This window comes from Lepisma saccharinum, chromosome 24, assembly GCF_977018435.1.
Source record: "Lepisma saccharinum chromosome 24, izLepSacc3.1, whole genome shotgun sequence".
In the NCBI taxonomy this organism is placed as follows: Eukaryota; Metazoa; Arthropoda; class Insecta; order Zygentoma; family Lepismatidae; genus Lepisma; species Lepisma saccharinum.
Genome location: NC_139252.1, coordinates 42,622,329 through 42,643,498, shown reverse-complemented (window position 1 = coordinate 42,643,498; position 21,170 = coordinate 42,622,329). Strand labels below are relative to the sequence as shown.

Here is a 21,170-nt window from a genome sequence, read left to right as displayed (position 1 = left end):
TCTATAATTCAAAGAAATCAGTTTTTTGCTGTGAACGTAAACCTATTTTAAAGAACAGATATATAGGTAACACCGAAGGCAAGCCACACGAAGATTAACGTGAACGTTCTAGATCTACGTAGAAGGAATTCTAAGCAGATGATATTTTTCAGAAATTGGAATATCATAGTGGTTTTTCCAAAGGAGAGGAAATGTTTTTGTTCCGTTACTCTATTTGTCCCGTTCTTCTGATAATGTCTTCATTTCTCCTTGGCTATTGCAATCCTAACATTTACATACTTCCTAAAAATCTGCCGAAACAAGTCGAATAAGTCTGGATTAAGTAAGCTCAAAATATAAACAAGCTAAGTAGGTAAACAAAAACAAAAGGTTTTGTTCTTGAGGAACGAAGCGGGGAACAATGCCTGAGGAGAAAACAAGAGAACGTTCTCTGACCACAGAATTCCTCTGCATCCCTGAAGGAGGAGGATGGCACTCGGCGACCGGGCGAAAGTCCCTTCCAAAGGAAGCCGCCAGATGCTATCTCTCGCCTTCTTCCGAGGGAGACACTTGCGCCGTGGCTATGGGACTACTCCCCCATAAATCTCAGCGGCCGAACCCATCCTTCCCATACAAGAGATACCATCAGGTGATACAATGGTGTTGTGATCGGCGTGAAATCTATAAATACCTCCTGGTCTATCGGGTGACACCATGCATATAAATCTCCACGGCTTGTCGGAGGAGAGCAGATGACTGGAACGATAGGGCCAATATGATCCGAGTTATTTAGCGTCGCTTTTCTGCCACTTTTGGCTAATCACGACGACAAGATGAAATTGATTAAGGGACACTCACAAAGAACACTCGGAACCCTGTTGGTAATCTATCTCAGATTATCTACGAGACCAATAAAGACTTTAGAGAAGGAAATCTTGCCAACGCTACAGAGCGTGAATACTGATGCCCCGAAAAGGCTGTCTTCTTACTAATGCAAAGACCTTGGAGCTAGATTGGACTTTGAGTTAGAACGGGGAGGGGGGGGGGGGAGATATGAAATCCCGCATCCGAAAAGAAAGTAGAGATGTAGTGGAGAACGAAGCCGGAGACGCTCACGCCCAACAAATATTTGAAGTGTTTGATATACGGAACTGAAGAACGCAGTGTCATCGGCATATAGGCGGGGCGTGGCCCTTGCGATGTGGATCTCGGTCAGGGGGCAACACGGTCTGGGTCAAGGCCTCCCCGCGTTCCCACTCCTCCGCGAAGCCGTGCGAAAAAGAGGAGCGCGTGCCGTTATTTCCCACCATTTGCGTTCCATCAATGCATAACAAGTGTCATGACCACGGCACTGGTTTATACGCGGTTACAAATGGTACATATCTGCAGAATTACATGCCGGAGTTGTAACATTCTGATTTCTTATTCCGTGTATATCTTCTTGATAAGGAATGAAATCCAGAATGGATTCAATATTCTCGGGATTTCTGGACTAATTCAGGAATCCCTATTTTTCATGTTGGTATCCCCGATGGCGTAGTGGTAACGTCGTTGCCTTCTAATCAAGGGGTCCCGGGTTCGATACCCGATTGAGGCACAAGTGGTTCGGATTCCACTTTAAAATGCAGATCCAGCCCAATTAGCCTTTCTGTGCATAAAGTGGGCCAAAACTGAAACCATCTTTCATGTTGACAAATCGTATATCACCTATCTCCTCCTTCCGTTTCGATCATTCCACGTATCTGCAAAAGAGTTGATATGTAACGACAGAACCAATTAATTACGGATATATAGGCGTCCATAAAACATAATGTAAAGAAAGAAAAGAAAGCAAGTTCCGTAGAGGGTCAACAGTCTTCACACTATTCAACATGCGCTGAACTGAATGGGTTCGAATCCCAATCCGCGTATGGGTGTGCTTTGTGAATGTCCATTCATCAATTCCATCACATCATCACTCAACCAAAGCCAAAAGTGGCAGAAAAGTGAAGTAAAATAAACCAGGTTAATGAACCAATGTTATTACAAACACATCATTATGCCTTACAAAACAAATTGTAGTAAACAGAAATTGGCAAATGAAAATAATCGTATTACATTTCTCTCGTGATACCGGGAAAAAGGATGAGCTCATAGTTTATCATAATTTTCTTCTGAGATGATTTTATTCCTATATTTCTTGTATTGGCCACAGTGGTAGTAACAAGTCGAATTTTGCCGAGAGAACAGAGTAAGATAAGATGCATAATGCTAAAGAATATAACATCAGGAAAAGATATGTCGCTTACTCTAAGCATGGTTGAATATAGACGGGAAACATATTTGGAATGCAAATAGTCTCTAATATCCGGGAAAATGAATCTTGTAATTCCGGGATTTCGGTGGAAAGGTGGCGGGATCCAGGGATTACATGGATTACAAGGAGTCTCTAGTTCTCGACATTTTACTACATTTGGAAATTTGGAAAAAATACGTACATAAACTTTACATGTATAATTCCTGCGGAGTAAAGTGTAATACAAAATTGATAATGTATAAAAATTAGTTTTCTTTAAATATATAAAACCATTAAAATCCAGCTTCAGTACTTGGAACTAAGAACCTTGTTCGACATTATGTTTAAATTGCGACAACTGGGGATCGAACCAGGGACCTCTTGATTACAAGGCGACAGCGATACCAGTGCGCCATTGGGGAGGCCCTGGAGAAAAATGGAAGCAGCGTATGTACGAGGGCTAAACCCACATCCCAGACTATGCACATGCGAAATGGAAATCAAATGTGTACACAAGACTTAGCACAATGATGGATGAAATTATATAGAAGTTGATGGATGCTACAGGACTCCTTCAGCTTCCAATGTTAAGAAGCACATGGGTAAGTTGTCACGTGTAATACATCCATTATACTAAAATTATATATTTTCCCACCAACACAAACCAGAAACCTCACCCTGGCCGTGAGGAAAGCACTCACCCCTGCTCCTTGTACAGATGGTGGTTGATGGCCCTCGCCATGAGGACGGTGATCATCGGCCTCAACGCCTTGCCCTGGCCGTCGAAGTAGTAGTTGGCGATTGTCTCGAGTTCGGGTTGGGTCGTGTTTCTGCAAATCTCCTGCAAGAAAGCAGGAAAAGAGGTTGTCTAAGTTCTGGATAACTAGAAAAACGAATTCTTGCTTAAAGTAGCTAACCTTTTAGGTGCTCAGCGTTCCATCACATTACATGTGCTTTTCTCAAGAGTAGTTTAAAGAATGAACAGTAAAGTTAGTTACACCTAATGATCAGTAACAATTGATTAAACAATTAACAAAGTTTATGCTGACTTTCATCCCACAAAACACAACCCTAAGCTTAAAATATGTATATGCAGAGAGACAGAATAATTAGTACTTAACGACTCTTGACAAATAATTTGAATATACTAAAGAAGATACACTGAAATCATTAAAGATTATAATTGGGTAACATACAAAAGGCGCAAAAAATACGATGGCTAGGATGTATAGAGGACAAGTAAAAATTGTGTCAGATGGAAAAATTGAGTGTAAAATATAGAAACTAGGTTATATTTTCATATTCTACCATTTAATGCAAAGAAAAAATGATTGCACAGTTTTCAAAATTCTAAAAATTAAGTTTTATGCGAGATGTCGTACGATATAAACTATATAACTAAAAGTCCCCTTAACTTTTAAAGTATATTCTTGAACGAGATGTATAAAAGTTAATAACAAAATAAAGTGACTATGCATTTCAGTACACTAACTGAATGAAATGTAAACATGCAATGACTACTACTATTAATAATAACAAATTTGGAATAAATTGGTTTATTTTTTAGTTTATAATAGTTATTATTGTATAATAGCAATCCTAATAAGATAATAATAATTATTGTTGTTTAAGTTTTATCATGGCCTGACCCCCTATAAAAATTTCTGGCGACGCCACCTACCTGTCGAATATCTAGATAAATGTCCTTGAGGTCGTCGTCCAGCAATCGATAAGGATCCACAACATACTCGGGTAGCGATCCGGGCTGTTGCGTGTGCATACTGCTCAGGCATCGGGCACTGCTGCTCAAGCTGGGCCCGACCTGCGAAAAACAAAACAATAGCGTTAGTATACACGTATGCACAGAGACAATGCAATAAATAAAGCAACACAAAATATCTTGTAATTAAACACTAGATTGCGCGCTGCTGCTAACGACCTGTAGCTGGTTTGTTTGAGATCTTGTATATTATGCACAGGAAGGGTAATCGGGCTTGGACCTACAGTTTAAAGTGGGATCCGAAGCACTATGTGCGTCCATTCGGGATCGGTCGGTAGAAACGGCTGATAGCTTCAGCCGCGTTTTCACCTCCATGCATTCACTTCCCCCTCTAACGCGTTCATTAATCGAGCCTTCTAGAGTCCTATTGCGCAGAGGACTTGTTTTCGTTCGCTTGCTCCAGAGGTTCCATAGACAGAATCTCCGTCTAGTTGAATGCACTTTTGACACCAGTTGCTGTACAGGTGTATCCCGGTGTCAGACTGGTGCAAGGAAATTACTAGGGCTAGGACTTCTATGAAGTAAAAATCACCAAAATATGAAAAAGATTTTGGTACAGTAAAAAAAAAAAACTCTCGAGTAAACATGGGAGTAAAAACGAATCCACTTGGAAAATGACTGTATATTTATTGAAAATGCAAAAATATGCTGAATATGACCGAAAATCCATCAAAATATGCTATATCACGCAAAAATGGCCAAATGCGCCAAAATATTCCCTTAAAAAGCGCCTTAACTTAATTTGTTTCTTCATAATATGAATTTCTATATGTTTGGGGAACACACCATTCTTGGCAAAAAAATATATGCTAAGTCATGAAAATCCTAGCCTTAGTTCAACCAATAAGACGAATAGCTTTGTTCAAGTTCAGAAGATTCTACAAATGCCTGTCTGCTGCTTTAAACGTTCATTTGATTAGTTAGCACGCAGCACGTAACCATACACCACACCGCTCTAGAACACAGTGCAAACGGTGCAGATACCAAATCAACGAGGTAGACGAGTCGGTGTTGCACCGTGTAACCAACTATACCACGTGTGTTAGAACCTGTCCCGTTTCCCGCGCTAGCAATCGCTCGACAGTTTCGGTGCCAATGAGAAACGAGAAAAAAGTCGTCTGCTGGGCAGCGAGGAGCCAATGGAAGCCAGAAGAAAGGCGCTTACGTAGACGTTGTTGCCACGTTGCGTATTTTAATTTGCTGCCTGGCTTTGGCTTTCCCCAGCACAGAGTTCACGCGGTCTGCAGCAGCAACACTGTGTGGTTTATGCTAGAAAAGCCAGCGATCAGCTAGCGCGGGAAGCGGGACAGGTTGTAACAAACCCGGTTTAGACGCGCGAGTGCAGAGAGTGAAAAAGTGCAGCGAACTAGAATAGCATTCTAAGCCTCGATACTTTTCTTCGACTCAATTTGAATAAAATAAAAAAAACAATTTACTCAGGAAGGATGCAAGAAAGGCTTGTGAGGTTAAATTTTTCCATTAACTTAGAATCAGGCTCTATACGACGATTCAAATATTGATATATTTGAGAGCTAATATGTTTTAAAATATAGAAGTGACGACAAATTTACAAGATTTACTGTTAAGATTCATCCTTCCTAATCAATTTACCACAAAACTGATTCAAATACCTAAAATGGTTTTCGAAAAAAAGTGTTCCGAAGGACCCCCTGCTTATTGGTCGACAGTATGTCTTGAAAGTCTAGTGTGTAGTTTCCTTGGAAAGCCTTTACTAGAAGTTCTAAATAGAGAATACGTGCAGCATGTAGTAGAAGATGTAAAGAGCCCCTTCTTACCATTCTTGAAATCGGTCTTTCAAAATAAATTAACTACATTTTAAAGACCTATCGATACGTCACTTGTGCCAGAATTATTGAGGTGATAACAGAGATGCAGGCAACAGCCATGTTTGTCGCAGGCCTTCAAGTGATATCGCTTCCACAACTGCAACATGTGAACGTGGTAGGGTCTTGATCACTAGGAACATCATAAATTCCACTATTTTGTTTCACATGATTCTGCCTCCTAGTGGCAAGTATTTTTAGGTCGAGGGTATTTCGAGGGAGCCGTCACTGCAAACACCACAAGAGTAGTCTTGTGGAGCAAAAACCTTTCTCCTAAAAAGTTTCCACAGAATAAGGAAAGTAAGCTATTCCTCAGTATGGACTCAGAGCACATGATCAAATACAAGAGAAAAACAGATTTGTTAGATTAACACGGTTGATGCCTACGCAGTTCTCGAGTGTGAAAGATGAAAGTAAATTAAGTCAAGAAGCAGGAAAGTAAACAACAGCAATGAGAAAACACACTCGTCCCATGTTTGATTGCGATCAGACATTTCCTACAAAATTTCCCAGATCGAGAGTCACTTCAGAGTTGATAGGAAACTCTGCCTGCAAAACAAAATGCCACTCACCATAGCAGGGACGGCGACAGGGGTGGGCACGGGTGGGCAAGCGCCCACCCAAAAATTCCTGTGCCCACCCGATTGCCCACCCAATCAAATTCAATATGTACATATACTTGGGGATATATGAATGATTCAATAAATAAGTGTATTCTGGTGTACATAACATGTATTTTTAACTTCTGAATAGTATCTATGCTAGAAATGTTCACATATTATCAACCCATAAAAAGCCAATTTTGTCATTAGAAAGTGAAAGTAATTACTAGAGCTATTGAAACAAAAACTGTGATCAAAAATGAACACTTCCATAATTAAAAGCAGCTAGTAGGCTTAGGAGGCTCAAAATTATTCAGGGTATGATCAAGATTAGATCAGAATTTAGGGTGAACTTGAGGACAGCAGCTCCGGGTCTTCACTGGGAAAGACTGCTTTGAAAAGTACCACATAATGAAAAAAAAAAGTTAGGTACTTCGGATTTTGGGAAAAATATAATAACAAACCACACCATGTAACTTAGCGAGAAATTAGTGGCAATTACCACCCGCAACTTCAAATTTTATGCAAATAAAAAATACTTTTCGTAAAATTTTCTTGATCGCTTCGCTCGCAATGCCTGCTTTTCTTAGTCTTATCAAGTTCAGAACCACAGCCAGGGGGTGGATGGAGTCGGTCCTGGGCACCGAACGATCTAAATAAAAATAAGTTGTAAGATTGATTTTCTGTTTTAAGTCCACTTTAAGAACTGAAAGGCTAATCGGGACTGGACCTACAGTTTAAAGTGGGATCCGAACCACTGTACCATGTGCCTCCACCGGTTATCTAGCCCGGGACCCCTTCATTACAAGACGACGATCTTACCACTACACCATCGGCGAGGCACAAAAGTTGTAAAAGAGTGAATCCATTGGCGCCTCGTGAAATTATTTCCACCCTATTAAATCAATATTCATTATAGCCTGCAAAAAAATTGTATCCAAAAATCTTCTTGCTCGCTTCGCTTGCATTTTATCATTCTTCTCTGTAATGAATTCCAGATTTCCATCTTGCATATATGTGAAACATATATCGGGCATGAAAGTTATACATGTTAATGTAAAAAACAATTATATTTGGAATTCATTTATCAAGCATTTTCTGTCTTTCAAAAATATTTTGCGTGCTTGTTTTCCATTATTAATGTGAAATTGAAAGTGTTGGAAAAATAATTCAAATTGTTTGTTCGAACACAAATGCTTTAGCACCAACGTCTACCCCCTTTTTGCATAGTTTACGAGGGTAATAACGTCTTTGATACTGCCGCTGCTACTACTATTACTACTACTAATAATAATGTTGGTCCCGGGTGCGAATCCCGGCTTATGCATGGATGTTTGTGAGTGTCCATTCATCAATTTCATCATATCATCACTCATCCCCATCTTCGCAACTTAACCAAAAGTGGCACAAGAAGCGAAGTAAAATAAAGCAAATCAATAATAATAATGTTATAATAATATTATCATTATTAAATTTTTATTATCATTATTACTACTACTACGACTATTATTATTATTATTATTATTATTAGTGGTACGTTTATCCTGGTACTTCCGCCCCCCAGGCAAAAATTCGTGATTGTGCCTCTGGATTGGAATGAGGTTTTGGTATATAAATCGCGGCCTGAGTATGGTTAAAATAATCTCCAAATAAACAAATAAAACATCATCTTAGCGTTACTTCCTCCGGCAAAACCAAACATTAATTCGACTTTTTAATTTTTATTACAATAATTTAATCAAGAAGACTTAGATGGGAAGACCATGCGACACGAATGGCAGAGGAAAGAATAGTTTACAGGATTCTCGTTGTGAAACTTGATCGTGAGAGACCTGTAGGAAGGCCAAGACGAAGATGGAGGGATGATTTTGAGATGGACCTAAAGGAAATCGGTAAGAATGGAAAAGATTGGATTGATCTTGCCCAGGATAGGGACAATGGAAAGCTTGTGTTGATGCAGCCATAAACCTTCGGGTTTAAGTATGCTAGATAGTATAGTATAATTTTGATTAACTCTGCCTTGAAATTCCAGAAGTGTCCCTTTTTATTTCATTACAATTTTTATATAGCTACCTTTCATCTTCAAATATCAATATGGTATGTGGAATATCAGCTTTATATTCGTTCTAATAATAAGAAGGAATCACAATAATCACTACAATACCGAACTGAATAAATTTTAAGTATGGAAAAAGCTACAGAATTATTCATTTCTTAATGAGTGGCTTATTCTATTTAGAAATCCTCGTTCCACACATATATTTTGTCACCTGAATCAGCCGAAAATGTCAACAGAATCTCTAGATGCAACTGAAGTAAAGAAGGAAAAGTTTTGTCAGAAATATCCAGAAGACGATTTTGTTAGTTTGATTTTAAGCCCACTTTTAGGCGCATATAGGCTAATCGGGACTAAACATACAGTTTAACGAGTAGTCCGAACCAGTGTGCATTATGCTTCCACCAGAGGAGGGGGAAGTCGAACACATGACCTCTTCATTATAATGCGGCAGCGTTATGCCATTGGGAAAAAAATATATAGAAAGATCTCGCACCAAACGTATCATTTTATCACCACAGAAGATGCGTCTACTTTTAGAGGGTGATTGACTGAGACAAATATTTGAGACTTTCGAAAAACAACATCATTGTTCATGGACTTAGCTGCCTTGATCCACTAATGAAACGCTGTGCGATTGAAACTACCACCTCAACTTTCTAAGAGGTATGAACTAATGAAACTCCATTTTTGCAAGAGTAAGTTGGGGTTGATTTGTTTTATTTTAAGTCATTTTTCTGCTAATTTTTATAATGACGACGATAAGGTTCAATGGTAATTAGATGAAAGTAACGAAGGGGCGAAAACAAACACATGCTGACGCTCAAAATACAAACCCTCACAAATTATTACTTTGACAGTGGTTCCAGGTGCTAGGGACTCGTTGCCCTGAAAGAATAAAGTTTCCAGGGTATGCTGCACAGGATAAAGGTTGACATTCTAATGTGTTCGAAATGGTTACACCATACAACCCAAGTCATCTATGAAAATAGATGAATTATTACTGGTACGGTAATCAACTTTGATGAATTCCTTGTGTCCTAAATCATTTTGTTATCTCATAAAATATATTCATGTAACCATACGTGTATTGCTTCTCCCGCATTAGTAACATGAAACTTAAGAAAACGAATAGCAACTTAGCTAATAATCTCTTCAATTCTGAACAGATTTTTCAATCTTACTTGTTTATTACTTATGAGTGATATTTTGTCAAAATAGCCTTTCATTAGCCTAGGAATACTTCATGGACAATGAACAAACAATTGGTTACCCGTGTGTGTTTTAAATCATTCCTAATAAGACGTTCATTATAATCCAAACATTCAGTGGCGGCGATTAGGAGGGTCGGGAAGTGGGGGATGCAGTTCCCCCGCCACATTTTGCCACTTTTTTGCCCCCGCACTATGACCTCATTATGCTAAGCCTTTTCTACCAACAAAAAGTATATTGTCCTTGCCCCTCAAACGTTGGCACCCATTCGCCGCTACTACAAACATTCATATAGATTTCTCAGTTGTAAAAACCTTATAAGCTAAAATTGTGACCCCTAAAGAGTAAGAAAACTCTTTCAGTCAAAAACTCATACCATGAAAATACTATGTTCAGGAACATGCATTTAAATTACGAGAAACTTCACGATTGTCTACCATCGCACTTTCTATCACTGTCGCCGAATACATAAAATCAAGTATGTGTCTTGTATTTGCAACACAAGCTTAAATAAACCTAATTCACATTTATTTTACTCTATTAACATGCATGAATGAATGTGACTAGAATGTATGGCTGCACAAGGGTAAACATGTCTTTGAAATAATTGTGTCCATCAGAGACAGAGCGAAAGGAAATGGAAAAAAATGCGACAATAGATTAGAAAAGATAAAGAGGAAAACAAGAAAAGGAAAGCGAAAAGAAGTAAGAGAAAAATCGGGAGTGTAAGAGAAAGGGGGATACATACATCTTACATACACATATATACTATATATGGTCTTACATTTATACTGCCCACCCTAATCTATCAATGTGGAGCTTCTGCCCATCCGGTCGAAAATTTCTGGCGTCGCCCCTGCACCATAGTTAAGATTTTCAGTCAAAATGAACCAATCACAGGCCATATCCGAATCAGCAGCCGCTGCCACCTGCCTAGAGAACCGTTCCATCCACGAAAACACCGTACTCCTGTAGCCCGAATGAACAGCATAGGTGGAGCTGGAGGGTAGAGGTGGAAGTAGCGACAAGTGCATGCTGTAGCGTTATCTTTGGAAGCCACACTGCAACTTTCACTTTCTAGAGGCGTTTATTGAATAAATAGTCTAATACTCAGTGCTACTTGGACATTTTTATTGGTGACACTGCATTTAGAAAAAAATGTACAGAAGAAATCACACGTTACATTTTTAATTTAATTCGTAAATAGGTACAAAACATTATGATGTTTAGTTGGCGCCTGCTTTCCGAATTGTGCGCCTCCGTCCAAGAGCGCGGTGAGTGACGTTCGAAATGACACCTGGCGGGAAAAGTGGCAACTGCACTACTCTGAAGCCTTTCGATTCGGGCACGGCCACAAGTTGTATTGTACCGCCGACAGAAGAGAAATGACACGTAAACTGTACGCTACCATGCCAATTTACCGCGTTTTCCGCAAATTGAGGTTGAAGAATTGAAACATACAGCATCAACATAATTCCGTTTCTTAGAACGTGGAAGAAAAAAGACGAAAATCCACTAGAACAATTTACCTAGTATCATGTTCGCCGCCGACAGTATACCAGCAATCGATCCAGATGAAAATATTTAATGTAATATAGGCATCCTTATACATACACGATAATACATAGAATCCCACTAATAACTACAACCATATTCAATAGGTCATGGGTTCGGGCTTCACTTTAAACTTAGGTCCAGTCCAGACTGTTCCCAGACGACTAAATCAAGCAGGAGTAAATATTAACTCAACAGGCATATTCTTTGGAAGCTAATCTCATAGATTTATACCAATCGTAACTAAAGCTGTCACATACAAATCCTTCATTAAAGCAAAAAGTGTACAAGATTCATCAGATGACTGAAATGTAGTAATGGTCTCTTAAACCAATAAATAGTAATTTAACAACTACTTCTTCTGATGAAATAATTAGTTCTATAATATAACCTAGGCTTAGATTAATTTGGACCGAGAACCCATAAGGTACTTTCTCAAGACAAAACTGATGAGAAGGATCGATGTATCAGCTTCAGTGGCGGAATGGTTAGAGGTTGTATGTTCGAATCCTGGTTTCGTTTCGTAATTTCGTCAAATTCATCTTTATGGTAGCGATTAAACCAAGAGTTAGAAACAAACTAACGAAAATATAAATAGTATAAATGTAAGATATAATCAACTACAACTGAAAATGAAGGAGAAGACGTTGCAAGGTTTGTGAAGTCACGACGATTGTCCTGACTAGGTATGTAAAACGCATGATTGAAAAAAAGTGTTATATGTGCGAATTCAAGGCACAGGACGAGAAAGAGATGGATGCAACCGTGAGAATCAAGAGTAATAACACGGTGGGATACGACAGGACACACCCAAACGGGGATGGGGGAGGGGTAATTCTACGTCCACATTCGTTGTCTACGCCGAGTTCACACTATTACAGTTTGTAGTTTATATGATTCACGTAGACAATGCAAATATAAACTACACTCTTCATTAATCTGCAAGCTGTTTTGAAGGGAAAGTGACATTTTCAATAATAAGGATTCGTTTCGAGCTGAAACAATTCTATTTAGAACAAAAATCACGTATCCTCTTTTAAGAATAAACTGTTGTAAAAAGTAGGCAATTAACACGTGACAATCGTGAGACAAACGTAGCATATTTTCCCATGAATCACGAGAATATATTCAAATATTGCGTTTGACACTTGGTTCGTTTCTGTCCTTGTTTCTATTTTGGTTGTTTTACGTCGCTTTTCTATCGCTTTGAGTTAATCGCAACAATGAGAGCGAATGCTGAAATTATAAACACAATGCGTCACGCAGGTTCGAATCTGAGATGTCTGGCTTCGAAGCGCGTTATGCTGACCACTCCATCCCTGAGGCTTCCAATAATATATGAATCACTTCTTGAATAACTAAGGGAGGACAAAATTGGATAAACTGTCTTTCCACTTAACAAGAAAATAGTTTTCTTTATGTACAAACACCGGCAATAAAAGTGGGATCACCTAGACCCTGAAATATTCGCTTCCTTGCAAGGCTTTATGTGTGTTTCCGATATTTACGGCGATGAGTAGATTTCAATTGCAATACACATAACGCCTTGCAAGGAAGCGAATATTTCAGGATCTAGGTGGTCCCATTTTTATTGCCGGTGACCGTACATAAAAGAGTGATTTTCTGGTTAAGTGGAAAGACATTTTAGCGAAAAACGAAATTACCATATCCTGAAATGTTAGTTTCCCTGAATGCTGTTGTGTGTGTTGCCTAACTCTACGGCGATTTTGGCGCAGTTAAACAGCTTTTGGCCTAAGCTGTTGCTGTTCCCGCGCTCGCCGAACGTTGACCTTTTACGTTGCAACCACGCAGCGTTGTCGCTATGTACTGCAAACTCCAGGTTGTGGGCAAGTCACGCTACGGACAAGCCAGACCATAATGCACAAATATACACACAGCATACTACCGCGAAAACTGAGCAAAACAAGTTTTCATAAGGCATTAAAATGTGGGAATTAAACTGGAAGTGGCAACTGAGCAAGCGTAAGTGCTGCTTCTCATTCGCTCCTCTATGTCCAGCGGACATTTTCCTCGTTTCCGATTGGCACAGAAACAGTCGCGAAATCGCTAGCGCGGGAACGGTAACAGGTTAGACCAAACACAGTTTAGTGTTTCACGATCTATTTTTCTCTTTCTTTGCAGGTAATTGTAGCAGCAGTACCTACCAGTGGCGGATTCGGTTCCAAAATCCAAAACTAAACTCCGTACCAGCTAACTGTAGACTAGGCGAACGAGAACAAGTCCCTGTGCAAGTAGTGACGCGAGACGGCTCCACCGATGAACAGTGAGAGAAACGGGATTGTGTAATGGGCGACGGGAGTTAGCCGATTTCCTAATTCTTACTGTAAGCGTTGCAAACTTTTGAAAACGATAATACCGAACGCACATGCCAAACGGACCGTATTTTTATCTCCAGGTCCGTACGATTGGTTTTAGAACTTCTTAGGGAAATATTAGGGATAAAACTGCAAGAACAAATTTTGACAACCTGTGTATTTAGCGTACGGATTAAGGTCTGGACCCTACGGTTGGTAACGCTGCGCTTTCACCACTCGATTTTCCTCCTCCTTCTCTGCGCGGCCCTGCTCTACAGTTAGCTGGGATAGGGTATAAGTCATAGAAATTCACAAGCCTTATAGAGCTTTGCAGCACTATCCGTTGAATTTCAAAAGTTATTCAAATTCCAAGGACGGATAGACAACCTTGCAGTACCCTTTCTACATTTTTGGGGGGCGTGGGGGCAACCCACACGTTGTGAGAAACGTTTACGGGGTGAAAATGTCCACTGCCGTGCACACCCATCAAAATGTTGCGCAACAAGAGCTGAACTAGATTTAGAGTAGAGGAAGTTCTTTTGTTTACGGGATTTTCCCATCGCCTCTGCAACCTCCAAACGCCCATCAACAATGCGAGAGCTGCACTCTGCCAATTTCTCAATGCGACAGATACCACCAGGCGGCCTTCGGGGACAGAGGGGAAGCACCTTCGACAACCCGAGGGAAAAATACCTTCTGCAAGGATAACAATCGGAGGTATGCAAATGCGCACCCACGATCATGCAATTGCTCTCAGGAGAAAGGTTACGAAAAAAACAGCTAGGTTCGTTGCCAAAAATGTAGTCCCGATTAACCTCTCTGTGCATAAAGTGGACTTAACAATTCAAACATATTCATTTCAATTCAATGCACTGCCAAAAATTTAAAGAGGAGGAGAAAAACGATTGTTCACAATATTTTGCAAAATCAAGCCGGTACAGTGGACTTGAGTCTCAGCACATGGCTGACTAGGGACACGCCCATTTGCATTTTATATATATTTTTTTAATCCGCCTATATGCAATTGAAAACCTGTATCTATCACAGTAGATTTTTCTTTGTACAAGTTTTGTGGTTGACACAGGGTGAACTTTACCGATCAATACAGAATTTCCAATTCTAAAAGTCAAACCTTGCGATACACTCCTTAAGTGGAAACATTTGACCAGAAACTGGCGTGTCTCCCCGATGGTGTAGTGGCAACGTCATCGAATTACAATCAAGGGGACGCGGATTCGATACCCGGCAGATTCCACTTTAAACTATAGGCCCAGTCCCGATTAACCTATTTGTTCATAAAGTGGACTTAAAAATACACACTCAAAAATGTGTATTGGTAGTAATGAGTTTCGATAATAAATCAGTAATAAACTTTAATTTTCTGTGTGAAGTCGGGACGATATTAAATGCAACATTTTCAATTACATTTCGTGTAAATGCATATCAGTCAGGACCTGACAGCAATCAATTCTGAATCGCATTACTTATAACAGGGGCAATTATTTGCATTCCATTCTAGCTCGGGGTAGAGGAAGGGGAGGAAATGAATTTCCTCGGAAGGGAGAAGAGTCGCAGTGGGTCAGGGTCGTTGAAACCTGACCCTGAAGAAACCCAGGTAGTTGGACGCGGGTGATAATTACACGCTGGATCATCCTAATCACCCATTCAACGATGAATGCGCATTTCATTCTGAGCGAGGCACTTTGGAGGACCAAGGAGACCGTCGCAGATATAAGTGGCTTGTGAAAGGGTTGTGCCGTGTTATTATTATGGACAATTGGGGTGAAGCTGCGTATATAGCTTTGGAATTCTTATTGTATTCTATACTTGTTACTTTACGTCGAAATTCTGCAACCTTTGACACAATGAGGATGAGTGATGATTTGATAACATTGATTAAGGGACACTCCCATGCCGGGATCGAACCCGGGAATTTCGGTGGCGCGTTCGTATATCGACCACCGAACCGGCTAACATACAACTAAGGTTATCACAAATGAGAGTTTGTGAATACCCAAAGATCTTATGCAAGGGCTGACCTGAAGAGTCAACCTCATTTCCAACCTGTATTACACTTTTAGGCTAACGAGGCTCTGGCCTCTTGACCCAAAACCAGTATAAAGCTCTCCGGTGCTTGTGTTGTGTACTGTTCATTTGTGCTTTCGTCACTTTCATCCATTTATCACTATTTATTCTCATAATGACGAGGGGTGTAAGGGGTGACCTTCCACGTAGTACACCCAATTAACAACCTCACATCCACGTAGTACACCCTGGACTGCATTTTGCAGACTAACGAGGCTCTGGCGTCTGGGCTTATGGCCAGTATAATTCTGTGTGTGTCCTGTTTTTTGTCCTTATGTGTGCTGAGTGGTCTTTTACAGCCTCAGCTTTTAACGAAAGTCACACAATTTTAATATTTTAGTAACAAGACCTTGCAATTATGCTATTTTAGATATGGTAAGGGGATGGACCCCGTATAATGTGACGGGTGGAAAATAGCCCAAGTGCTGACGCACCCAGAATTTAAAACTCAAATTCATCATCACGATTAACCCAAAGTGGCACAGAAGCGAAGTAAAATAAATGAAAATCAATCAATCGAAACGAAAGATCTTAAACATGTTATAGATGACCAGACAGCAGTGTATGCTGGATGAACAGACAATTCGACTTCTCGTCTAGTCACTCGAGTGTGAAGGGGGGATTAACATGAAGATGGTTGACCGAATATCATTAGGATTATAAGCTTTTGGAATATAACAATATGTAGAATATAACAATGAAAACAAACAATAAGGTAATTAAAATATTGTTTATAGCGCTCGCATAATGGTAACACATGTGCTGAAACTTCATTAAGGGAGAAAAGTAGAATAATATGTGGAAGTTGACACGACACAGATTGTATAAGTCTTACCGCTTAAAGCAGGGCTTTAGCTGATCCCAGAGTGGCCACCTGCAGTTGGTGTACGTAGAAAGTACAGCCCAGTAATTCTTAAGTTATCGAGATCATAAGTAGGATAGCACAGGCAAAGACGAGCTTTTACCAGAGGAAACCAATATTAACCTCTAGGAACATAGATGTTGCTACAAGGAAGGGATTCCTAATGACTTTTTTGTGGAACACAGCGCCATATAGATGCGAGACATGGTCAGTGGCTGAAACTGGAAGAAAAAGACTGGGAGACTTCGAACTGTGGTGCTACAAGAGAATGTTGAAGATCAAATGGATGGTTTGAGATGCGCACATAACAAGAGAAGCCTGTAGGCCATATCCTGAGACATAAAGAAATACTGAAAACTGTACTTTAAGATAGAATAGTAAGGTAAAAACACATTGGGAGGCCCAGGGTAGAGTATGTCAAACAAATCGCTCAAGATGTGAACTGAGAAATGAAGAAATTAGTGGAAGAGAGGAACAAATGGAAAAATGAAACAAATTAAGAACAACATAACATAAACAACACAGGCCCTACGGTAAATATACGAAGGCACTGTAAACAAAGGAAATATAAATTGAGTAGGTAAATAATGGGGGAGGGGAGTAAAGTTTTCGAATAGCGAATATACAGCTTGAGGAGATGAACATCAGGGGTAAAGCATTTTGGATGCAAAAGATGAATGGAAGTAAAAAAAAGGGACAGTAAAGTGCTCCCCTGTGCTTTGCACCATGCCATGAAGGGGTGTGGAGTTAGGGCTCCACACTTTCTTGATCACGGCCGAAGGTGGGGTTGTGATCAGCACCACGACCCTGGCCCAGTGTTGCAACATGTAGGGAAATTTCCCTCTTGCAGGGAAATTCGGACCGAAATTTTAGCCAAAAGGGAATTTCGATGAAAAATACCACAATTCCAGAGAAATTTTAAGACATCTGACTACATTATTACAGTTTATGTTAAGTTTCATATTCACATTTTCATTTTTTCTGTTCTTTTTTCTGCTCCCTTGAATATAGCCTGTATCTATTTATATTTCTGTTAAGTATATCGCTTTTCTGCACCTTCCGATAATAGTAACGATGAGGATTAACGGTTAAATATATTCCTGACCAGGATTCAAACCTGCGACATCTGGTCAGGAAGCGATGAAACTGACATGTATGTGAAAAATTTAACATCTTTTATTCACACGGACATGGACTAACGGAAATACGATTACTGCTTCCACCACCACCACTACTACTAATAATAATTACAGCTAATGCTACTACTACTACTACTAATACTTATTATTATTATTGTATGATTTGCTTAGGTGAAGGGAAAAATTGGTCCAAAAAGGGAAATTGTGCCCTCATATTGTGGAAACACTGCCCTGGCCGCCTTTACCAGAGTTTCCTCCAGGTACCCACTTTATACGACGCTGGTTAGGCGCCGGAGCTGCTTGAACAGGCGGAAAAATCCGGGTGAATGCAATTAGACACAATTTTCCTGGTAATATTTATGCTATGACTACACTAAGCCAGGGTACCTAAAAAATATAGCGGGCCATAATTTGAGCAGCTCCGCCATCGGAACACGATTTCAAGAAAAAACCACTCGACGTAATTTAATCTTTATGATAATTGATTAGAAAGGACGAATCTTAACTGAATATTTGAACTATGTTACCCCGGTTATATTTTACAAGATATTCGAGAACGAGGTCAAATTAGAACCGTATAGTGGCGGATCTTTGTAGACTCGCTGTAGCCAGGAAGTAAAAGTGGCATTGTGGGATGCAGAGGTGCAAAAGAAGTAATCAAAATAACACGGTAAAAACGACCATTAGAAAGCAATATCCAATGAACCCAGAGGCGTGTTTGCGGCTTTGAAAGGCCCCGAAGAGCCCAATAAACAAAGCAAGCACCGACTACCAGAGAGAGGTTACAGCCCTTGATGACTTCTCTTGAACCGCAAACAACACCGCCGACCGTTGGGGTTAAGGCGCGAAACCATGTGTGTTAGCAGCGTCATTGGTGATTGATGAGTGCATTAATTGCATTTGCGTGCAGTGTGCGATTAGGTCGATGCGAGGAAGGGAGTTCGTATGGGGAAGTGCTCACGAGCATCGTGGGTGGTCCTTGCATACATATTTCCTGCTCTGGACAACGACAGGTAAACCAACATTTGTACGTGTTGGAGTCACCGGAGATGAGTTATATAAAGAAAGTTGTATCCAAGATATGTATTTACGCTTACAATTATGCCTTGGTTGTAAACGAAGTCTCTTTCCTCTTTGAGGAGTAGTGACATGCGATATCGAGACGAGACTTTGCAGTCTGTCACGTTGATGTATGATGTCACAGTTCAGTTATTCTACATTGATGGTTAACACTATTTACCTCCCTATGGTGTAATGATAACGTTGTTGTCAACTAGGGGTGTAAGAGGGTGACCAGGCCCGTAGCCAGAATATTATTTCGGAGGGGGGGGGGGTCATCCCTTATCAGAACGGACGTCGCCAGAAATACTTGTAGAGAGGGGTCAAGGCCATAGATAAAACTTGATTAGTACAAATAATAATGACAATAATAATTCTTGTTATTTTACAATAATAACTAGTAGCCTATACGTTATTAAAAATATACCAATTTCAATCCAAATTTATTGTTGTTATTACATAAATGGACAGTCCTTGCTACTCGATTCACCGTATCAGTGAATATCTAACACAATTGTTGTCCATTATTTTTCTTATATTTTGTACAGTTAGTGTGCTGAAAACCATAGTTATTGCATGTCGTTATTAACTTTTACACAATCGTTCAAAAAAGGCTTTTAACAGTTAGTGGTAAATTTTACTTCTAAGGATTATATTCTGTGATCTCTCAGAAAGAAAATTATAAGTTTATTATTCTTTGGATTAAATGGTAGAATTTTAAAATGTAACCCGGTTTCTCTATTATACACTAAACTGTTGTCGATGTAATCAGGGGCGGATTTACCTCTTTGCCGCCCCTAGATCAAACAAGCTCTGCCGCCCCCCATAACGTTTATCAAGAATTAAAAAAAATCATTATTTTCTGTATTACTATTTTTACTATTAACTGAATGCAGTATTAATTACATGATACTTACATACAAAAAATGTAACAAAGCGATATGACATAAATTATATAAATTACATTTTAACATTTACCTTGTTTTCCAGAAAATACTTTTATTCTTGCCCGGCTCAGCACATTCGAAACAACAACGTCGGTAATTAAAACAACAAATTAGTAAATAGTTCTGAGCCCTGTTAGCCTACCTCTGTTAAGAAATATTCTTCGTTAACTTATATTTACAATACAACTACTACATTAAGTCATTCCATTCGTGTCCGGAGAGAAAAAGAGGTAATCCGAGAATTACGTATTCCTTATAAATTTAAACCAACCAAAATGCCGCTCTAGGCCCGGGCCTATGAGGCCTATTGGGAAATCCGGGCCTGGATGTAATGCAGTTTTTACTGTGGTTATTATCTTTATTTCTGTTGTTAACAATAAAAATAATATTTAAATTAGACATTTGGAGTATTTCGGGGGGCTTCAGCCCCTGGCTGAGGATGACCCTTTGCGAAGAAACCCAAATGTCAACCTCCCTTCCACGTAGTACACCTTGAACTGCATGCTAATGAGGCTCTGGCGTCTGGATTCACGGTCAGTATAATCCTCTATGGAGCTCGTGTTATATGCTGTCTTTCTGTGCTTTCATCCATTTCAGCGATTACCCAAAAGTGGCAGAAAAGCGAAGTAAAATAAATCGAATCAATCAATCATTGCCTTGTAATCAAGGCCGGGTTCGATAGCCGCCGAGGCATAGGTATACTGGTTCGGATCCCACTAAACTCTAGTTTCAGACGGTGTTTATCTTGTCCTCCCTGAAAATGTTCCATCTGGTGAATGTCCCTTGAAAGGCGCGGGGGACGGTGTGGTGGTGGGTTGAAACAGGGCCTTGAGCGATAAATGTATCTCACCCTCATGTGTTCCAAACACTAAGGATGAGGTTTGTCATGGGGATAGTGCTCATATCTTTTTCTGTCTCTCTGCGCGCGCGCGCGCGCACACACACACACACACACACACACACACACACACACACACACACAGAGAGAGAGAGAGAGAGAGAGAGAGAGAGAGAGAGAGAGAGAGAGAGAGAGAGAGAGCTCTAAATGTATCAAATCAAGATTTATGCATCATGTGACAAGATAAAGATAGAATTTGGTTTCTCTGAAATCATGGTGGCTGATCTAAACTGAAGAATTTTAGTGCATCACAAGGATAGCAGCTGATAAAAGTAGCTTTGATGCATTACTTTTATGCACCTAACGCTGGAAGTGGAAATTCCTAGCTGAGGGATGCTTGGTGGATGCTTGTATGGCTCAACATGGAATATATGAAACAGGTGGAGGATGCTTAACGCAAATTATCTAAGTTGGGGATAGCATCACCCTGCGTCCCCATTTTCGAGCAATGGAAGCACCAAAAACGCATCCTTAGCAGTTTATGCACTTTAATATGTTACTGAAGTCAACATAAATGTATGATTGATTTGCTTTATATTGCTTCACATTTCTACCACTTTTCG

At 39.9% G+C, this 21,170-nt stretch overlaps 1 protein-coding gene across 1 annotated transcript in view; it reads right to left on the bottom strand.

The window, feature by feature from the left end:
- qless (decaprenyl diphosphate synthase subunit 1 qless) overlaps positions 1-21,170 on the bottom strand; it is a 173,351-nt gene that overhangs the window by 61,722 nt on the left and 90,459 nt on the right. The window contains exons 2-3 of the mRNA XM_083110932.1: positions 3,936-4,076; positions 2,956-3,095 (exon numbers count right to left, since the gene is read on the bottom strand). Of these exons, the coding sequence (XP_082967058.1) occupies positions 2,956-3,095; positions 3,936-4,076 (281 nt within the window). The remainder of the gene's footprint in view (positions 1-2,955; positions 3,096-3,935; positions 4,077-21,170) is intronic.